This window comes from Saccopteryx bilineata, chromosome 12 (genome assembly GCF_036850765.1).
Source record: "Saccopteryx bilineata isolate mSacBil1 chromosome 12, mSacBil1_pri_phased_curated, whole genome shotgun sequence".
NCBI lineage: Eukaryota > Metazoa > Chordata > Mammalia > Chiroptera > Emballonuridae > Saccopteryx > Saccopteryx bilineata.
The window spans coordinates 32298726-32318883 of NC_089501.1; the positions used below are offsets into that span (position 1 = coordinate 32298726).

The 20158-nt window shown below is 54.4% G+C and overlaps 1 protein-coding gene across 1 annotated transcript in view; it reads left to right on the forward strand.

Moving 5' to 3' along the window:
• The window catches only part of PEX7 (peroxisomal biogenesis factor 7), a 94495-nt gene that overhangs the window by 19725 nt on the left and 54612 nt on the right, over window positions 1-20158 (forward strand). The window contains exons 4-5 of the mRNA XM_066248375.1: window positions 12701-12778; window positions 13162-13270. Of these exons, the coding sequence (XP_066104472.1) occupies window positions 12701-12778; window positions 13162-13270 (187 nt within the window). The remainder of the gene's footprint in view (window positions 1-12700; window positions 12779-13161; window positions 13271-20158) is intronic.

A 20158-nucleotide genomic window follows, 5' to 3' on the forward strand; every position in this document is an offset into this window, starting at 1 on the left:
TAGGGACCGCCCGGCGAGGGGTCTGAGGGTGGGCTGTGCAGTTGGGCCCTGAGCAGTGTGCTGTAGGGACCGCCCGGCGAGGGGTCTGAGGGTGGGCTGTGCAGTTCGGCTGTGAGCAGTGTGCTGTAGGGACCACCCGGTGAGGGGTCTGAGGGTGGGTTGTGCAGTTGGGCCGTGAGCAGTGTGCTGTAGGGACCGCCCGGCGAGGGGACTTAGGCTGGGCTGTGCAGTTGGGCCCTGAGCAGTGTGCTGTAGGGACCGCCCGGCGAGGGGTCTGAGACTGGGCTGTGCAGTTGGGCCCTGAGAAGTGTACTGTAGGGACCGCCCGGCGAGGGGTCTGAGGGTGGGCTGTGCAGTTGGGCCCTGAGCAGTGTGCTGTAGGGACCGCCCGGTGAGAGGTCTGAGGCTGGGCTGTGCAGTTGGGCCCTGAGTAGTGTGCTGTAGGGACTGCCCGGTGAGGGGTCTGAGGGTGGGCTGTGCAGTTGGGCCGTGAGCAGTGTGCTGTAGGGACCGCCCGGCAAGGGGTCTGAGGCTGGGCTGTGCAGTTGGGCCCTGTGCAGTGTGCTGTAGGGACTGCCCGGCGAGGGGTCTGAGGGTGGGCTGTGCAGTTGGGCTGTGAGCAGTGTGCTGTAGGGACTGCCCAGTGAGGGGTCTGAGGGTGGTCTGTGCAGTTGGGCGGTGAGCAGTGTGCTGTAGGGACCGCCCGGCGAGGGGACTGAGGGTGGGCTGTGCAGTTGGGCCCTGAGCAGTGTGCTGTAGGGACCGCCCGGCGAGGGGTCTGAGGGTGGGCTGTGCAGTTGGGCCCTGAGCAGTGTGCTGTAGGGACCGCCCGGCGAGGGGTCTGAGGCTGGGCTGTGCAGTTGGGCCCTGAGCAGTGTGCTGTAGGGACCGCCCGGCGAGGGGTCTGAGGGTGGGCTGTGCAGTTGGGCCGTGAGCAGTGTGCTGTAGGGACCGCCCGGCGAGGGGTCTGAGGGTGGGCTGTGCAGTTGGGCCCTGAGCAGTGTGCTGTAGGGACCGCCCGGCGAGGGGTCTGAGACTGGGCTGTGCAGTTGGGCCCTGAGCAGTGTACTGTAGGGACCGCCCGGCGAGGGGTCTGAGGGTGGGCTGTGCAGTTGGGCCCTGAGCAGTGTGCTGTAGGGACCGCCCGGTGAGAGGTCTGAGGCTGGGCTGTGCAGTTGGGCCCTGAGCAGTGTGCTGTAGGGACTGCCCAGTGAGGGGTCTGAGGGTGGGCTGTGCAGTTGGGCTGTGAGCAGTGTGCTGTAGGGACTGCCCAGTGAGGGGTCTGAGGGTGGGCTGTGCAGTTGGGCTGTGAGCAGTGTGCTGTAGGGACCGCCCGGCGAGGGGTCTGAGGGTGGGCTGTGCAGTTGGGCCCTGAGCAGTGTGCTGTAGGGACCGCCCGGCGAGGGGTCTGAGGGTGGGCTGTGCAGTTGGGCCGTGAGCAGTGTGCTGTAGGGACCGCCCGGCGAGGGGTCTGAGGGTGGGCTGTGCAGTTGGGCTCTGAGCAGTGTGCTGTAGGGACCGCCCGGCGAGGGGTCTGAGGGTGGGCTGTGCAGTTGGGCCCTGAGCAGTGTGCTGTAGGGACCGCCCGGCGAGGGGTCTGAGGGTGGGCTGTGCAGTTGGGCCGTGAGCAGTGTGCTGTAGGGACCGCCCGGCGAGGGGTCTGAGACTGGGCTGTGCAGTTGGGCCCTGAGCAGTGTGCTGTAGGGACCGCCCGGCGAGGGGTCTGAGGGTGGGCTGTGCAGTTGGGCCCTGAGCAGTGTGCTGTAGGGACCGCCCGGCGAGAGGTCTGAGGCTGGGCTGTGCAGTTGGGCCCTGAGCAGTGTGCTGTAGGGACTGCCCAGTGAGGGGTCTGAGGGTGGGCTGTGCAGTTGGGCTGTGAGCAGTGTGCTGTAGGGACCGCCCGGCGAGGGGTCTGAGGCCGGGCTGTGCAGTTGGGCCCTGAGCAGTGTGCTGTAGGGACTGCCCAGTGAGGGGTCTGAGGGTGGGCTGTGCAGTTGGGCTGTGAGCAGTGTGCTGTAGGGACTGCCCAGTGAGGGGTCTGAGGGTGGGCTGTGCAGTTGGGCTGTGAGCAGTGTGCTGTAGGGACCGCCCGGCGAGGGGACTGAGGCTGGGCTGTGCAGTTGGGCCCTGAGCAGTGTGCTGTAGGGACCGCCCGGCGAGGGGTCTGAGGGTGGGCTGTGCAGTTGGGCCGTGAGCAGTGTGCTGTAGGGACCGCCCGGCGAGGGGTCTAAGGGTGGGCTGTGCAGTTGGGCTCTGAGCAGTGTGCTGTAGGGACCGCCCGGCGAGGGGTCTGAGGGTGGGCTGTGCAGTTGGGCCCTGAGCAGTGTGCTGTAGGGACCGCCCGGCGAGGGGTCTGAGGGTGGGCTGTGCAGTTGGGCCGTGAGCAGTGTGCTGTAGGGACCGCCCGGCGAGGGGTCTGAGGCTGGGCTGTGCAGTTGGGCCCTGAGCAGTGTGCTGTAGGGACCGCCCGGCGAGGGGTCTGAGGGTGGGCTGTGCAGTTGGGCCGTGAGCAGTGTGCTGTAGGGACTGCCCAGTGAGGGGTCTGAGGGTGGGCTGTGCAGTTGGGCCGTGAGCAGTGTGCTGTAGGGACCGCCCGGCGAGGGGTCTGAGGGTGGGCTGTGCAGTTGGGCCGTGAGCAGTGTGCTGTAGGGACCGCCCGGCGAGGGGACTGAGGCTGGGCTGTGCAGTTGGGCCCTGAGCAGTGTGCTGTAGGGACCACCCGGCGAGGGGTCTGAGGCTGGGCTGTGCAGTTGGGCCCTGAGCAGTGTGCTGTAGGGACCGCCCGGCGAGGGGACTGAGGGTGGGCTGTGCAGTTGGGCCCTGAGCAGTGTCCTGTAGGGACCGCCCGGTGAGGGGTCTGAGGGTGGGCTGTGCAGTTGGGCCCTGAGCAGTGTGCTGTAGGGACCGCCCGGAGAGGGGTCTGAGGGTGGGCTGTGCAGTTGGGCCCTGAGCAGTGTGCTGTAGGGACCGCCCGGCGAGGGGTCTGAGGGTGGGCTGTGCAGTTGGGCTGTGAGCAGTGTGCTGTAGGGACCGCCCGGCGAGGGGTCTGAGGGTGGGCTGTGCAGTTGGGCTGTGAGCAGTGTGCTGTAGGGACCGCCCGGCGAGGGGTCTGAAGGTGGGCTGTGCAGTTGGGCCCTGAGCAGTGTGCTGTAGGGACCGCCCGGCGAGGGGACTCAGGCTGGGCTGTGCAGTTGGGCCCTGAGCAGTGTGCTGTAGGGACCGCCCGGCGAGGGGACTGAGGGTGGGCTGTGCAGTTGGGCCCTGAGCAGTGTGCTGTAGGGACCGCCCGGCGAGGGGACTGAGGGTGGGCTGTGCAGTTGGGCCCTGAGCAGTGTGCTGTAGGGACCGCCCGGCGAGGGGTCTGAGGGTGGGCTGTGCAGTTGGGCCGTGAGCAGTGTGCTGTAGGGACCGCCCGGCGAGGGGTCTGAGGGTGGGCTGTGCAGTTCGGCTGTGAGCAGTGTGCTGTAGGGACCGCCCGGTGAGGGGTCTGAGGGTGGGTTGTGCAGTTGGGCCGTGAGCAGTGTGCTGTAGGGACCGCCCGGCGAGGGGACTTAGGCTGGGCTGTGCAGTTGGGCCCTGAGCAGTGTGCTGTAGGGACCGCCCGGCGAGGGGTCTGAGACTGGGCTGTGCAGTTGGGCCCTGAGAAGTGTACTGTAGGGACCGCCCGGCGAGGGGTCTGAGGGTGGGCTGTGCATTTGGGCCCTGAGCAGTGTGCTGTAGGGACCGCCCGGTGAGAGGTCTGAGGCTGGGCTGTGCAGTTGGGCCCTGAGTAGTGTGCTGTAGGGACTGCCCGGTGAGGGGTCTGAGGGTGGGCTGTGCAGTTGGGCCGTGAGCAGTGTGCTGTAGGGACCGCCCGGCAAGGGGTCTGAGGCTGGGCTGTGCAGTTGGGCCCTGTGCAGTGTGCTGTAGGGACTGCCCGGCGAGGGGTCTGAGGGTGGGCTGTGCAGTTGGGCTGTGAGCAGTGTGCTGTAGGGACTGCCCAGTGAGGGGTCTGAGGGTGGTCTGTGCAGTTGGGCTGTGAGCAGTGTGCTGTAGGGACCGCCCGGCGAGGGGACTGAGGGTGGGCTGTGCAGTTGGGCCCTGAGCAGTGTGCTGTAGGGACCGCCCGGCGAGGGGTCTGAGGGTGGGCTGTGCAGTTGGGCCGTGAGCAGTGTGCTGTAGGGACCGCCCGGCGAGGGGTCTGAGGCTGGGCTGTGCAGTTGGGCCCTGAGCAGTGTGCTGTAGGGACCGCCCGGCGAGGGGTCTGAGGGTGGGCTGTGCAGTTGGGCCGTGAGCAGTGTGCTGTAGGGACCGCCCGGCGAGGGGTCTGAGGGTGGGCTGTGCAGTTGGGCCCTGAGCAGTGTGCTGTAGGGACCGCCCGGCGAGGGGTCTGAGACTGGGCTGTGCAGTTGGGCCCTGAGCAGTGTACTGTAGGGACCGCCCGGCGAGGGGTCTGAGGGTGGGCTGTGCAGTTGGGCCCTGAGCAGTGTGCTGTAGGGACCGCCCGGTGAGAGGTCTGAGGCTGGGCTGTGCAGTTGGGCCCTGAGCAGTGTGCTGTAGGGACTGCCCAGTGAGGGGTCTGAGGGTGGGCTGTGCAGTTGGGCTGTGAGCAGTGTGCTGGAGGGACTGCCCAGTGAGGGGTCTGAGGGTGGGCTGTGCAGTTGGGCTGTGAGCAGTGTGCTGTAGGGACCGCCCGGCGAGGGGACTGAGGGTGGGCTGTGCAGTTGGGCCCTGAGCAGTGTGCTGTAGAGACCGCCCGGCGAGGGGTCTGAGGGTGGGCTGTGCAGTTGGGCCGTGAGCAGTGTGCTGTAGGGACCGCCCGGCGAGGGGTCTAAGGGTGGGCTGTGCAGTTGGGCTCTGAGCAGTGTGCTGTAGGGACCGCCCGGCGAGGGGTCTGAGGGTGGGCTGTGCAGTTGGGCCCTGAGCAGTGTGCTGTAGGGACCGCCCGGCGAGGGGTCTGAGGGTGGGCTGTGCAGTTGGGCCGTGAGCAGTGTGCTGTAGGGACCGCCCGGCGAGGGGTCTGAGGCTGGGCTGTGCAGTTGGGCCCTGAGCAGTGTGCTGTAGGGACCGCCCGGCGAGGGGTCTGAGGGTGGGCTGTGCAGTTGGGCTGTGAGCAGTGTGCTGTAGGGACTGCCCAGTGAGGGGTCTGAGGGTGGGCTGTGCAGTTGGGCTGTGAGCAGTGTGCTGTAGGGACCGCCCGGCGAGGGGACTGAGGGTGGGCTGTGCAGTTGGGCCCTGAGCAGTGTGCTGTAGGGACCGCCCGTCGAGGGGTCTGAGGGTGGGCTGTGCAGTTGGGCCGTGAGCAGTGTGCTGTAGGGACCGCCCGGCGAGGGGTCTGAGGCTGGGCTGTGCAGTTGGGCCCTGAGCAGTGTGCTGTAGGGACTGCCCGGTGAGGGGTCTGAGGGTGGGCTGTGCAGTTCGGCTGTGAGCAGTGTGCTGTAGGGACCGCCCGGCGAGGGGTCTGAGGGTGGGTTGTGCAGTTGTGCCGTGAGCAGTGTGCTGTAGGGACCGCCCGGCGAGGGGACTGAGGCTGGGCTGTGCAGTTGGGCCCTGAGCAGTGTGCTGTAGGGACCGCCCGGCGAGGGGTCTGAGACTGGGCTGTGCAGTTGGGCCCTGAGCAGTGTGCTGTAGGGACCGCCCGGCGAGGGGTCTGAGGCTGGGCTGTGCAGTTGGGCCCTGAGCAGTGTGCTGTAGGGACCGCCCGGCGAGGGGACTGAGGGTGGGCTGTGCAGTTGGGCCCTGAGCAGTGTGCTGTAGGGATCGCCCGGCGAGAGGTCTGAGGGTGGGCTGTGCAGTTGGGCCCTGAGCATTGTGCTGTAGGGACCGCCCGGCGAGGGGTCTGAGGGTGGGCTGTGCAGTTGGGCCCTGAGCAGTGTGCTGTAGGGACCGCCCGGCGAGGGGTCTGAGGGTGGGCTGTGCAGTTGGGCCCTGAGCAGTGTGCTGTAGGGACCGCCCGGCGAGGGGTCTGAGGGTGGGCTGTGCAGTTGGGCCGTGAGCAGTGTGCTGTAGGGACCGCCCGGCGAGGGGTCTGAGGGTGGGCTGTGCAGTTGGGCTGTGAGCAGTGTGCTGTAGGGACCGCCCGGCGAGGGGTCTGAGGGTGGGCTGTGCAGTTGGGCTGTGAGCAGTGTGCTGTAGGGACCGCCCGGCGAGGGGACTCAGGCTGGGCTGTGCAGTTGGGCCCTGAGCAGTGTGCTGTAGGGACCGCCCGGCGAGGGGTCTGAGGGTGGGCTGTGCAGTTGGGCCCTGAGCAGTGTGCTGTAGGGACCGCCCGGCGAGGGGACTGAGGGTGGGCTGTGCAGTTGGGCCCTGAGCAGTGTGCTGTAGGGACCGCCCGGCGAGGGGTCTGAGGGTGGGCTGTCCAGTTGGGCCGTGAGCAGTGTGCTGTAGGGACCGCCCGGCGAGGGGTCTGAGGGTGGGTTGTGCAGTTGGGCTGTGAGCAGTGTGCTGTAGGGACCGCCCGGCGAGGGGACTGAGGCTGGGCTGTGCAGTTGGGCCCTGAGCAGTGTGCTGTAGGGACCGCCCGGCGAGGGGTCTGAGGCTGGGCTGTGCAGTTGGGCCCTGAGCAGTGTGCTGTAGGGACCGCCCGGCGAGGGGACTGAGGGTGGGCTGTGCAGTTGGGCCCTGAGCAGTGTGCTGTAGGGACCGCCCGGTGAGGGGTCTGAGGGTGGGCTGTGCAGTTGGGCCCTGAGCAGTGTGCTGTAGGGACCGCCCGGAGAGAGGTCTGAGGGTGGGCTGTGCAGTTGGGCCCTGAGCAGTGTGCTGTAGGGACCGCCCGGCGAGGGGTCTGAGGGTGGGCTGTGCAGTTGGGCTGTGAGCAGTGTGCTGTAGGGACCGCCCGGCGAGGGGTCTGAGGGTGGGCTGTGCAGTTGGGCTGTGAGCCGTGTGCTGTAGGGACCGCCCGGCGAGGGGTCTGAGGGTGGGCTGTGCAGTTGGGTTGTGAGCAGTGTGCTGTAGGGACCGCCCGGCGAGGGGACTCAGGCTGGGCTGTGCAGTTGGGCCCTGAGCAGTGTGCTGTAGGGACCGCCCGGCGAGGGGACTGAGGGTGGGCTGTGCAGTTGGGCCCTGAGCAGTGTGCTGTAGGGACCGCCCGGCGAGGGGACTGAGGGTGGGCTGTGCAGTTGGGCCGTGAGCAGTGTGCTGTAGGGACCGCCCGGTGAGGGGTCTGAGGGTGGGCTGTGCAGTTGGGCCGTGAGCAGTGTGCTGTAGGGACCCGCCCGGCGAGGGGTCTGAGGGTGGGCTGTGCAGTTCGGCTGTGAGCAGTGTGCTGTAGGGACCGCCCGGTGAGGGGTCTGAGGGTGGGTTGTGCAGTTAGGCCGTGAGCAGTGTGCTGTAGGGACCGCCCGGCGAGGGGACTTAGGCTGGGCTGTGCTGTTGGGCCCTGAGCAGTGTGCTGTAGGGACCGCCCGGCGAGGGGTCTGAGACTGGGCTGTGCAGTTGGGCCCTGAGCAGTGTACTGTAGGGACCGCCCGGTGAGAGGTCTGAGGCTGGGCTGTGCAGTTGGGCCCTGAGCAGTGTGCTGTAGGGACTGCCCGGTGAGGGGTCTGAGGGTGGGCTGTGCAGTTGGGCCCTGAGCAGTGTGCTGTAGGGACCGCCCGGTGAGAGGTCTGAGGCTGGGCTGTGCAGTTGGGCCCTGAGCAGTGTGCTGTAGGGACTGCCCGGTGAGGGGTCTGAGGGTGGGCTGTGCAGTTGGGCCGTGAGCAGTGTGCTGTAGGGACCGACCGGCAAGGGGTCTGAGGCTGGGCTGTGCAGTTGGGCCCTGAGCAGTGTGCTGTAGGGACTGCCCGGCGAGGGGTCTGAGGGTGGGCTGTGCAGTTGGGCTGTGAGCAGTGTGCTGTAGGGACCGCCCGGCGAGGGGACTGAGGGTGGGCTGTGCAGTTGGGCCCTGAGCAGTGTGCTGTAGGGACCGCCCGGCGAGGGGTCTGAGGGTGGGCTGTGCAGTTGGGCCGTGAGCAGTGTGCTGTAGGGACCGCCCGGCGAGGGGTCTTAGGGTGGGCTGTGCAGTTGGGCTCTGAGCAGTGTGCTGTAGGGACCGCCCGGCGAGGGGTCTGAGGGTGGGCTGTGCAGTTGGGCCCTGAGCAGTGTGCTGTAGGGACCGCCCGGCGAGGGGACTGAGGGTGGGCTGTGCAGTTGGGCCCTGAGCAGTGTGCTGTAGGGACCGCCCGGCGAGGGGTCTGAGGCTGGGCTGTGCAGTTGGGCCCTGAGCAGTGTGCTGTAGGGACCGCCCGGCGAGGCGTCTGAGGGTGGGCTGTGCAGTTGGGCCCTGAGCAGTGTGCTGTAGGGACCGCCCGGCGAGGGGTCTGAGGGTGGGCTGTGCAGTTGGGCCCTGAGCAGTGTGCTGTAGGGACCGCCCGGCGAGGGGTCTGAGGGTGGGCTGTGCAGTTGGGCCCTGAGCAGTGTGCTGTAGGGACCGCCCGGCGAGGGGTCTGAGGGTGGGCTGTGCAGTTGGGCCGTGAGCATTGTGCTGTAGGGACCGCCCGGCGAGGGGTCTGAGGCTGGGCTGTGCAGTTGGGCCCTGAGCAGTGTGCTGTAGGGACCGCCCGGCGAGGGGTCTGAGGGTGGGCTGTGCAGTTGGGCCGTGAGCAGTGTGCTGTAGGGACCGCCCGGCGAGGGGTCTGAGGGTGGGCTGTGCAGTTCGGCCGTGAGCAGTGTGGTGTAGGGACCGCCCGGCGAGGGGTCTGAGGGTGGGTTGTGCAGTTGGGCCGTGAGCAGTGTGCTGTAGGGACCGCCAGGCGAGGGGTCTGAGGGTGGGCTGTGCAGTTGGGCCGTGAGCAGTGTGCTGTAGGGACCGCCCGGCGAGGGGTCTGAGACTGGGCTGTGCAGTTGGGCCCTGAGCAGTGTGCTGTAGGGACCGCCCGGCGAGGGGTCTGAGGCTGGGCTGTGCAGTTGGGCCCTTAGCAGTGTGCTGTAGGGACCGCCCGGCGAGGGGACTGAGGGTGGGCTGTGCAGTTGGGCCCTGAGCAGTGTGCTGTAGGGACCGCCCGGCGAGGGGTCTGAGACTGGGCTGTGCAGTTGGGCCCTGAGCAGTGTGCTGTAGGGACCGCCCGGCGAGGAGTCTGAGGGTGGGCTGTGCAGTTGGGCTGTGAGCAGTGTGCTGTAGGGACCGCCCGGCGAGGGGTCTGAGGGTGGGCTGTGCAGTTGGGCTGTGAGCAGTGTGCTGTAGGGACCGCCCGGCGAGGGGTCTGAGGGTGGGCTGTGCAGTTGGGCCCTGAGCAGTGTGCTGTAGGGACCGCCCGGCGAGGGGTCTGAGGGTGGGCTGTGCAGTTGAGCCCTGAGCAGTGTGCTGTAGGGACCGCCCGGCGAGGGGTCTGAGGGTGGGCTGTGCAGTTGGGCCCTGAGCAGTGTGCTGTAGGGACCGCCCGGCGAGGGGTCTGAGGGTGGGCTGTGCAGTTGGGCCCTGAGCAGTGTGCTGTAGGGACCGCCCGGCGAGGGGTCTGAGGGTGGGCTGTGCAGTTGGGCCCTGAGCAGTGTGCTGTAGGGACCGCCCGGCGAGGGGTCTGAGGATGGGCTGTGTAGTTGGGCCCTGAGCAGTGTGCTGTAGGGACCGCCCGGCGAGGGGTCTGAGGGTGGGCTGTGCAGTTCGGCTGTGAGCAGTGTGGTGTAGGGACCGCCCGGCGAGGGGTCTGAGGGTGGGCTGTGCAGTTGGGCTGTGAGCAGTGTGCTGCTGTAGGGACCGCCCGGCGAGGGGTCTGAGGGTGGGCTGTGCAGTTGGGCTGTGAGCAGTGTGCTGTAGGGACCGCCCGGCGAGGGGACTCAGGCTGGGCTGTGCAGTTGGGCCCTGAGCAGTGTGCTGTAGGGACCGCCCGGCGAGGGGTCTGAGGGTGGGCTGTGCAGTTGGGCCCTGAGCAGTGTGCTGTAGGGACCGCCCGGCGAGGGGACTGAGGGTGGGCTGTGCAGTTGGGCCCTGAGCAGTGTGCTGTAGGGACCGCCCGGCGAGGGGACTGAGGGTGGGCTGTGCAGTTGGGCCCTGAGCAGTGTGCTGTAGGGACCGCCCGGCGAGGGGTCTGAGGGTGGGCTGTGTAGTTGGGCCCTGAGCAGTGTGCTGTAGGGACCGCCCGGCCAGGGGACTGAGGGTGGGCTGTGAGCAGTGTGCTGTAGGGACTACCCAGTGAGGGGTCTGAGACTGGGCTGTGCAGTTGGGCCCTGAGCAGTGTGCTGTAGGGACCGCCCGGCGAGGGGACTGAGGCTGGCCTGTGCAGTTGGGCCCTGAGCAGTGTGCTGTAGGGACCGCCTGGTGAGGGGTCTGAGGGTGGGCTGTGCAGTTGGGCCCTGAGCAGTGTGCTGTAGGGACTGCCCAGTGAGGGGTCTGAGACTGGGGTGTGCAGTTGGGCCCTGAGCAGTGTGCTGTAGGGACCGCCTGGTGAGGGGTCTGAGGGTGGGCTGTGTAGTTGGGCCCTGAGCAGTGTGCTGTAGGGACCGCCCGGCCAGGGGACTGAGGGTGTGCTGTGAGCAGTGTGCTGTAAGGACTGCCCAGTGAGGGGTCTGAGACTGGGCTGTGCAGTTGGGCCCTGAGCAGTGTGCTGTAGGGACTGCCCAGTGAGGGGTCTGAGACTGGGCTGTGCAGTTGGGCCCTGAGCAGTGTGCTGTAGGGACCGCCTGGCGAGGGGTCTGAGGGTGGGCTGTGCAGTTGGGCCCTGAGCAGTGTGCTGTAGGGACTGCCAGGCGAGGGGACTGAGGCTGGGCTGTGCAGTTGGGCCCTGAGCAGTGTGCTGTAGGGACCGCCCGGCGAGGGGTCTGAGGGTGGGCTGTGCAGTTGGGCCCTGAGCAGTGTGCTGTAGGGACTGCCCGGCGAGGGGTCTGAGACTGGGCTGTGCAGTTGGGCCCTGAGCAGTGTGCTGTAGGGACCGCCCGGCGAGGGGTCTGAGACTGGGCTGTGCAGTTGGGCCCTGAGCAGTGTGCTGTAGGGACTGCCCAGTGAGGGGTCTGAGACTGGGCTGTGCAGTTGGGCCCTGAGCAGTGTGCTGTAGGGACCGCCCGGCGAGGGGTCTGAGACTGGGCTGTGCAGTTGGGCCCTGAGCAGTGTGCTGTAGGGACTGCCCGGCGAGGGGTCTGAGACTGGGCTGTGCAGTTGGGCCGTCCATACTGAGATTTCAGCTCTGCTACTTACCAGCTTTGGGAATTTGAACCTCTCTGGGCCGTGGCATAGTATCTACTTCATAGAAGTAAAGATTAAATGAAATAAAATACACAAAGTGTTTATGACAACATCCTGCATGCAGTAGGTGCTCAATAAAGGTTTGCTTCTGTGGTTATTCTGAATGGACACAGCCCAGAGCAAGGATTGGCAACCTACTATGCCCGGGCCAAGGCCAAACCCAACCCTGTCTGGTTTGATGTAGAGTTTTATTGGAACACATCCAGGTCCATTCATTAAGTATCATCTATGGCTACTCTTGTGCTCTACATGACTGAGTTTAGTAGTTGCGACAGAGATCAAATGGTCCAGAAAGCATAAAATATTTATTTGGCCCTTGACAGGAGAAACTTGCTGAGCCCTGGCCTAGAGGGTAAAATCAAACTCCTCAGCTCTCAACATCTTCAGTGATTGCTGCCAAACCTGTCTTTTCCACCCATACTAGCAGATGGCTATAGAGTCTTCAGCTTTTGCCCCCCCTTTTGTTTACTGTGTGAGCTGCTCTCTGTTACCGGATTGCTGTGTCTGTAGTATTCCGACTGCTCTTCCCTCTTTCGCATGGATGTGGGCAGCTGCGGGGCCAGGACTAGGGCAGCTCGGTGAGGCACTCACCTTGAGTACGTGATTGAAGGGAGCACCCCAAAAACTTGGAAGTCAAAAGAAATAATCTCTTAAGGCAGTAAGAAAAATCAAAATTAATGCAAAAATCTGGTTAACATAGTGTTAGTTTTAGGAAAAGACAGCAATACTTTACTGATTTTTTTGTTTTTAATCAGGCTCCAACGTGACTCAGCTTAGCAGTAGGCGGCTGAGAACAGATAACCCAGACTTAAACCTCTACAAGCCCCAGACACTCGTGCTTCTTACACAGATGTGGTAGTTCGAGTTTTTAGATTCACAGTAACCTGCTGATCACATTTTGTGATGTAGACTCAGATCCATGTCAGGACTGCTTTCATTAAGTATCATTGTGCACATATTTTGTTGAACTTAGCTTATAGTAGTGATCTGTATATAATCTGTTGTATAAAATGACAGAATGAAAAATATTTCCCTAAGTTTCCGAATAGTTCATTTGAAATGGTTCACCAAGAACCAAGAGCCAGCGGCAACGCACAGATTAGAGCAGCAGCACTGGGTCTCTAAGGCTGTTTACCCAGAGGTCTGAAAGGATCACCTTGTTCCTATGCGCTTTCCTAAGAAAGGCCAGATAGTGAGGAGTGGAATTTTAATGCTTTCTGATAAATGTTTGACCCAGCAAGCTTTTTTAGATGACTCTTTAATCTGCTCTGACATTTCTTCAGGGTGTTGCAAACAATGATTTTTTTGGTAGGTTTAAAAATATGTCTGATTTATTTTAGTGAAGAAGATTTGGAAATATTCTGCAGAATCTGTTAAAGTAGGATCGGTAAGGAATAAGGATGGAGAAGTGGACGCAGTGACGTACCACTTAGCAGACACATGTTAAGATTTGTAGCACTTCATGTTTCCACAAAGTAAATTAGTTCTAATTGGCTATTTCTGTTATAAGAAGATGCAGTATAATATTGAACTTGGTGCTTTCTAAATGACCTTTTTAAATGTTCTTAGGTATACAGTGTTGATTGGAGCCAAACCAGAGGCGAACAACTTATGGTGTCTGGTTCATGGGATAAGACTGTCAAACTGGTATGTCAGTGTCACGGTATTTAAAAACAAACATTCCCATAACCAAAGCTTCCACTGACTTTTTCATTTTCTAGAATATTTTCTGCAGCTTTTAAATTGTATAGCTAATTTTATTTCCAAAAAATATATTAAAGCATGTAATAGAATTTAAAGTTTTCTAATCTTTAAGCTGTACACCAATGATTGGCTCAGCATTGATTATTTTGGTCCCTTAAATGCCATCTTGCTTTATGCAAAAATAGACATTAAAAAAATTTCTTGAGAAATGTATGTATATCATATGTGTATATATAAATATATACCTATGTTTTTATATATTGTACATATAGAAGCATACCTTTGAATTTTCTTCTGTTAATAACTATCTTTTCATTTATTTGTAGTGGGACCCAACTGTTGGAAAGTCTTTGTGCACCTTTAGAGGCCATGAGAGTTTCATTTATAGCACAATCTGGTCTCCCCATATCCCTGGTTGCTTTGCTTCAGCCTCAGGTAAATAATTTGGTATTTACCAAAAGTCTCACTTGTAGTGAATGGTAGTCTTACTTTCCCCAGTAGGTGGCGCTGTGTACCATCTATTCTGAGAAAAACAAAACAACCCCAGAACAGAATTCTTTGCGCTCTGTAGACTGTTTCATTCTATACCAAGCTCTAGACATGAATTAGGCCTGAATTACTTTTTAATGATTCTAACCATTTGCTATAACATACTCCTTTTTGGTGAGGTAAGAGGTGCAGGACAAAGAGCAAGTGAGGGCTTTGGCATCAGTCTCTCCTTTTGTGGATGTTTACCTTCCTTTTAGGGATAGCCTCTGTAAGTCATTGCTGTTTAGCCATAGCAGGGATGTGTTCTGGTATAATGTTTCTGATGTTACTTCTGATTTATGTCAGCAGTTCTATGGTAAAGTAGATACTTTTGTCTCTATTTGAGAAAAATCATTTTATCAAATCTAATAATTACACTTTGTACTGTTTGCATAAAGATTTACAAATTTGTTTTGTAGGCTAATTCCTAAAGCATATAAAACCTGGACAGTCTAACTTATATGTCAGTTGCAGAGACACACTGACTGCTGGGCCACTCTGCAGTGCCATGTAAAGTGGCATTCTCACCTCCAGGTGGCTGTTGCTATTGGTCCTCAGTCGTTTCTAGCTGCCCAGGGCTCCTTTTCCCTGGCCAAGAGCCTTATTCTTCCCACACGCCTTCACCTCTGCCCTCACAGCTCTTGTACGTTCATCCTTTACCTTGTTTTCCCTCCAGTCTAGCCTGTCTCTCTTCTGCTGTCTTGATTTTACCTGCGCAAGTTCAGTGGCAGGGTCCTCCCAGACGGTGACCGAGGAAGAAGCTGCCACAGAGAGTGCAGTGCCCCCTCCACACATGGCCAAGAGGAGAGAGTTGTTCTCCACAGTGAGGGAGCCTCAGGGAAAGGCATTGAAGGAACCAGTCTAGCTGTTTCCTCTGAGCTGCTTTGCTTAAGTGCTTTCGTCTTTGGTTTGTTTATCAGAACAAAGGTTGCTAAGTCAGAGTAACACTTATAAGAATGTGTAGCAAATTAATCATAAATATATATATTTTTAATATATATATTTTTTAATTTTCAATTTTTTTTTATTTATTCATTTTAGAGAGGAGAGGGAGAGACAGAGAGAGAGAGGGAGGAGAGACAGAGAGAGAGAGAAGGGGGGAGGAGCTGGAAGCATCAACTCCCATATGTGCCTTGACCAGGCAAGTCCAGGGTTTCGAACCGGCAACCTCAGCATTTCTAGGTTGACGCTTTATCCACTGTGCCACCACAGGTCAGGCCAATCATAAATATTTTTAATTTTTATAACTTTCAAAAAATAAATTTATAAAGAAAAAACAAAAATGGTGTCCCAGATATAATCCTATTCTAATCATGAACATAGTAAGAAAATTCAGACAACACAGAAACATGCCAAATAAAAAGTAAAAGCCTCCCTCCCCCCATTGTTAACATTTTCTTGTATTCCTTCATAAAAATTCTTTTGCTTATCCTAGAATATTTGATACAATTTTTTAAAAATATAAATGGGGAATATTCTTGAGGAAGAATTCAGATACTTTCAAAGGCTAACTTTGCTTAATGATGATAGGTTTTATATGCTTATAACTATAAAATCTTTGTTGTTGTTGAAATTGTATAGGAAAATAATTTTGTAACTGTGAGTCAGGAAATCTCCTGTCCCAGATTCCCAAATTATTTTTCCCCATTGAAAACATTGTTTTAATAAAAACACTTTTTGATTGTGGAAATTACTTAGTAACCTTATTCCAATATTATATAGCAAATTGGGTAAATTACACCACCATTCAGAAAGAGTTAGACAATAGTTTTGAATAAACTTGATAGAAAAGAATATCCATCAAATATAAATTATGAATTATATATGCATTTATATTATATATTTAAATTTATTAAATTAAAAAATTTAAAAAGAAAAAGAGGTGCAACATATTTCTTTTGATCTACTACCAGTATACATTTGGCTAAAAAGGTTTTCTAAATATATTTCCTTCCTAAAAGCTCTGACACTTTAATATATATTGCTTTATTTTTCTTTTAGATAATTTGTGTCATGTATTGAGTGCCATTAAAGCTGTAAAAAAATGTAGAAATCAAACCAAAGTGAGCAGCACTTAGCATAGGCAAGGGTGGAGTCGCTCTTGTAGGCTGCCCCCTGAGCCTCTTTCCCGGCCTCATCAGATGCGTAACGGGATGGGTAAGCTCCTGTCTGCTCCTCGTATTCCAGTATGAAGAATTAGATGATTGTGGAGTTCAGTGTTATATTGTACACATAAATATCATTTGTATGACACTAATCATCTTTAAATGTGTTTATTTCAAAGCAGAAGATAAGCAGATGCACCTTCTCAATCTTTTAAATGTTTGTCAGTTTGATGCATGAAAAATATGTAATTGTGGTTTTGATTTGCATATTTGATTACTAAGGAAGTGAGGACCTTTCATATGTCAGTTAGTCGGGATGGTTGCGTGTTCATGTCTTTGGCTCATTTCTGCTGAGGGATGTTTGTTGTTTTTCTGTCTTGATGTATGAGCTCTGTAGATCCTCTGTTTTGTGGCCTATCTTTTAACCTATTTAGTTTATTTCTTATTGTAAAAACGCTTCATTTTTGTTAGTATTTGAAACTATCAACTTTTTGCTTTGTAGGTGTCTGGCTTTCATTAGGATGACTAGGAGCTGGCTCAGGGAAAAGCGGGAGGCCTTGCCTGGTACAGAGAGAACTCCGCAGGCGTGGAGAACAGGATGCTCAATTTGAATGACTGAGAGAAAGCCAGGCAGGCTCTTGCTCAAGGGGGAAGGGTAGTAAAAGTGAGGCCAGGATAGCAGACAGGGACCAGATCATGCCTTGTGGGCCGAGTTCAACATTTTGGATTTTGTCCTATGGACAGTGAGAAAGTATTGAAGAGGTGTAAGCAAGGGAGTGGTATGGTTAGGCTTGCACTAAAAACTCTCACTCTGGCTGTCACTTTGAAAATAGTTTGGAGGTGAGCAAGAGTCAGTGCAGGGAGAATAATTGGGAGAGACAGGAAAGCATGTGCAAGGACTATGGCAGAAGGGATGGAACAAAGCAGGCGATTTAAGTGGTATGTATTTAAGACGATTTTGTAAGGTGTGGAAGAGGTGAGAGAGAAGAGTAAATAATAAGTCTTAGATTCCTGGCAAGAACAAATTTGTGGATGGTAATGTCAATCGAGATAAGAAATGTGCTTGGCAGAGATCTTGAGTTTTGTATTAGAACACGTCGAGCCTGTGGGTCACACATGTGGGGCTGTCAGTGAGCAGATTCAGTTTGGAGTTGAGAAGTTTGGCCTTGTGAATAAAAATTGTGTCATTGGCTCATAAACAATGAAAGCCATTGCAGTAAATCAGAGCACATAGGAGAGACTAATTAAAAGAAAACTGAGTGGAGCACAGGCTGGCAAACAAGTATTTTCGATTTGCAATTGGGAATCCGCAAATGCAGAGGTTGACTGTGTGCATTGTTCTACGCCATTTTATATAAAGGACTTGAGCTTCCAAGGAGTTTGGTGTTCTGGGGAGTGGGGGTTCTGCAACGGACACCCCCCCCCCCCCCGCGGATACTGTAAGACAACTATGATTAGCTTTTCAGGAGAAGTTATAAGCTGTACATAGAGTATCAACTGCAGAATGGTGGGCACCTCTAATTCCTGAGTTTGTTGTTCAAGGGTCAGATGTACTGCACTCAGATTAAAATGACCCACTGACAGTTTTTAGTAAATAAAATTTTATTGGAACACAGCCATGCCCATTCACTCACATCATATTTTGGCTGCTTTCACACTGTAGTGGCAGAGTTGAGTAGTGATGACAACAAATAGTCCTGGAAGCCAAAAATACAGATGAGCCCTTCATAGGAAATGTTTGCTGGTATAGAGCCTTGCGGGAAGATAAAGAAATGGAAACTCTTAGGCCCTGGCCGGTTGGCTCAGTGGTAGAGCGTTGGCCTGGTGTGCAGGAGTCCCAGGTTCGATTCCCGGCCAGGGCACACAGGAGAAGCGCTCATCTGCTTCTCCACCCCTCCCCCTCTCCTTCCTCTCTGTCTCTTTCTTCCCCTCCCGCAGCCAGGGCTCCATTGGAGCAAAGTTGGCCCGGGCATTGAGGATGGCTCTGTAGCCTCTGCCTCAGGCGCTAGAATGGCTCTGGTTGCAACAGAGTGACGCCCCAGATGGGCAGAGCATCGCCCCCTGGTAGGCGTGCCGGGTGGATCCCGGTCGGGCGCATGCGGGAGTCTGTCTTGACTGCCTCCCTGTTTCCAACTTCAGAAAAATACACACACACACAAAAAGGAAACTCTTTTGGTTGTCTAAGGGAGGGCAGAAGACAATAGCTGCAGGAACAGGTAGAGTGCTTCTGGTATTGTCTCCTGGTTTAATTATCCAGCATCCAAAGATAGACAATTGGTAGGATAATTGTTCCTTTCTTGCTAATAAACTACATGTCAATGCCTTAAGTTGTCAAATTATGTTAAGTGGCTTTCATAAGAAATATAATGTCACAGAAATCCTTTTCATTTGTTTTAGTATTGAGATATAATTGACATATAATTTTATACAATGTGGGGCAAAAGAAGGTTTATGTTTGTTTGTATGGAAACTAATACAATAATTAATAAATAATATAAGAATAAACTCTGTGTTTCACATACTCACAACTGTAAACCTAGTTTTGCCCCACCCTGTATTAATTTCAGGTGTGCCACAATATTATTCAATATTTGGATATACATATTGAAATGATCACCATGCTAAATCTATAAATTTTTCTTCTTATGAAAATTTTAAGATCTACTTTCAGCAATTTTCAAATAAATAATACAGTATTAACCATAGTTACCACGCTATACATTATATTCACAGGATTTACTTGTTTTATAACAGGAACTTTGTACTTTGTGATCTCCTTCCCCCACAAAAGCCTACTTACCTCACCCCCACCTCTCACAGCCACCAATCTGTTCTTTGCATTTATATATTTTTATTAATTCCACATGTAAATGAGATCATACGGTATTTGTCTTTTGTTTATTAGTTTTAATTCTAAAAATTCAAAATGACTCAATGTCCCTGAATTCTATAAGCATTATTAGAATGAGGACACTCAGGAGTGAAAACCTTCTGGTAAATTGTGTACAGACAAGTATGTCCATTTAGATTAAGCAATTTTTTTGAATCTCAGGTAATAGTGAATAATAGTAACTTCTGTGTATAGAGGTGCAGTTAATTAAAAAATTTTTTTTGTTTGCTGATTAAAATGAATAGCATTGTTTTCTAGAATAAAGATGGTACACTCTGTCAACTTACAAAATTATCACTAGTATTTTTTTAGACTTATAAATTGTCATAGTTTTTATTTATAATCTGACATGAATCTTTTAAAAACTACCAAGGCTTTTGGGATGGGACGAATAATATATTTTTTCTTGTCACATTTTTTTTTTCTAAGCCTAAATTTCCTCTTTGATCTTTTACCTTTCTGTTATGCAGCTAACCATATGGCCAGGTGTATATTATATAAATGATAGCAATGTTGATGCATTTAATTTGAATTAACTCTTTAACCTGCATGTATAACTTGAGTTCATCATCTTTTATGCTTTCTAATTTGGTATAAATGCTAATGAGTTTCATGTTTATAGTGAATCACATCTGTAAGATGACCAAAGGTCAGTGTAATGGTTATAATTTTTAAAATTTTATTCTCAGTGAAAAGCCCTAACACGGAGAGTTTTAGTACAATTAAATTAAAATTCTCATGAAGATGTGACCAGGTTGACATTAGCCTCATTTTCTTCTAGTAGGCATGCCCGTTGGCCTTGCATCCTACGGTTTCAAAGGAGGCATTTCAAACCCTGGATGGAGTTAGGGGTATAGAATAGATTCACCTTCAGTGAACTGAAACATGCTTCCCTTCTGGTGCAACAGGGAAGCCATGTCCACGGGGACCTCTGGTTGGCATCATTCATAATAAACTGGAATTAATCGTGAGTTGTATCTTACATATTTGGAAAAGTATCAGTAAAACTCTTGGAACTACTGATAGATTTTTAAAAATTCCTTTACTTTATATTCATATATAATTTTATTCACTTATATTTTAAGTTCTAAAATTGTCTTAATTTGATTTTAATCAGTATTCTTATATGCCCACGACCAAATGTAAAAGCTGACATTGACAAAATCATGAACTGATACAGCTGCGTTTATTTAAGGATGAGGTAGAATTGTGTATACTAGCCTGTTATTTGGGCTGAGTCACACACACCTCGTCTTTCATTGGCCTTTTGTGTAGCATGGTATACATAATATTGACTCTGGATATCACACAGAGAGCGTTCAGTGTGAGACTGAAGAACAGAAAAGGATTAGTTGTGTGTAGAGAATTAGCAATATAATCATAAAGCTTAACTTTTAAAAATACTTGTTTGTTGTAAATAAATAGTATATAAAAACAGTCTTTTATCAACAGAGTGATCATTTGCTTTAATAGAAAAAGAGACCATCTGTTCAATGACATGACTTTCATGTATTATATTAGAAATGAAAATAAATAATGGTCATTTCAACCAGGACTTAGTTGAAATTGAAAGAAATTCTGACTCAAACCGCTTTAAGGGAGAAGATAATTTATTTGCTCCCATAGTTTAAAAGTACAGAATTAGAACTGGCTTTGTAGAGACGTGGCTAGTTATAGGGGCCAAAGGATGTTCTTGCCCTTGTGTTTTCTGTTGAATTGGTTTCAGTATCAGGTACCACGTGATAGCAAGATGGCAGTAGCTTTAACCCCTCAATCCTTTCTGGTTTTTGTGTGTAGGAA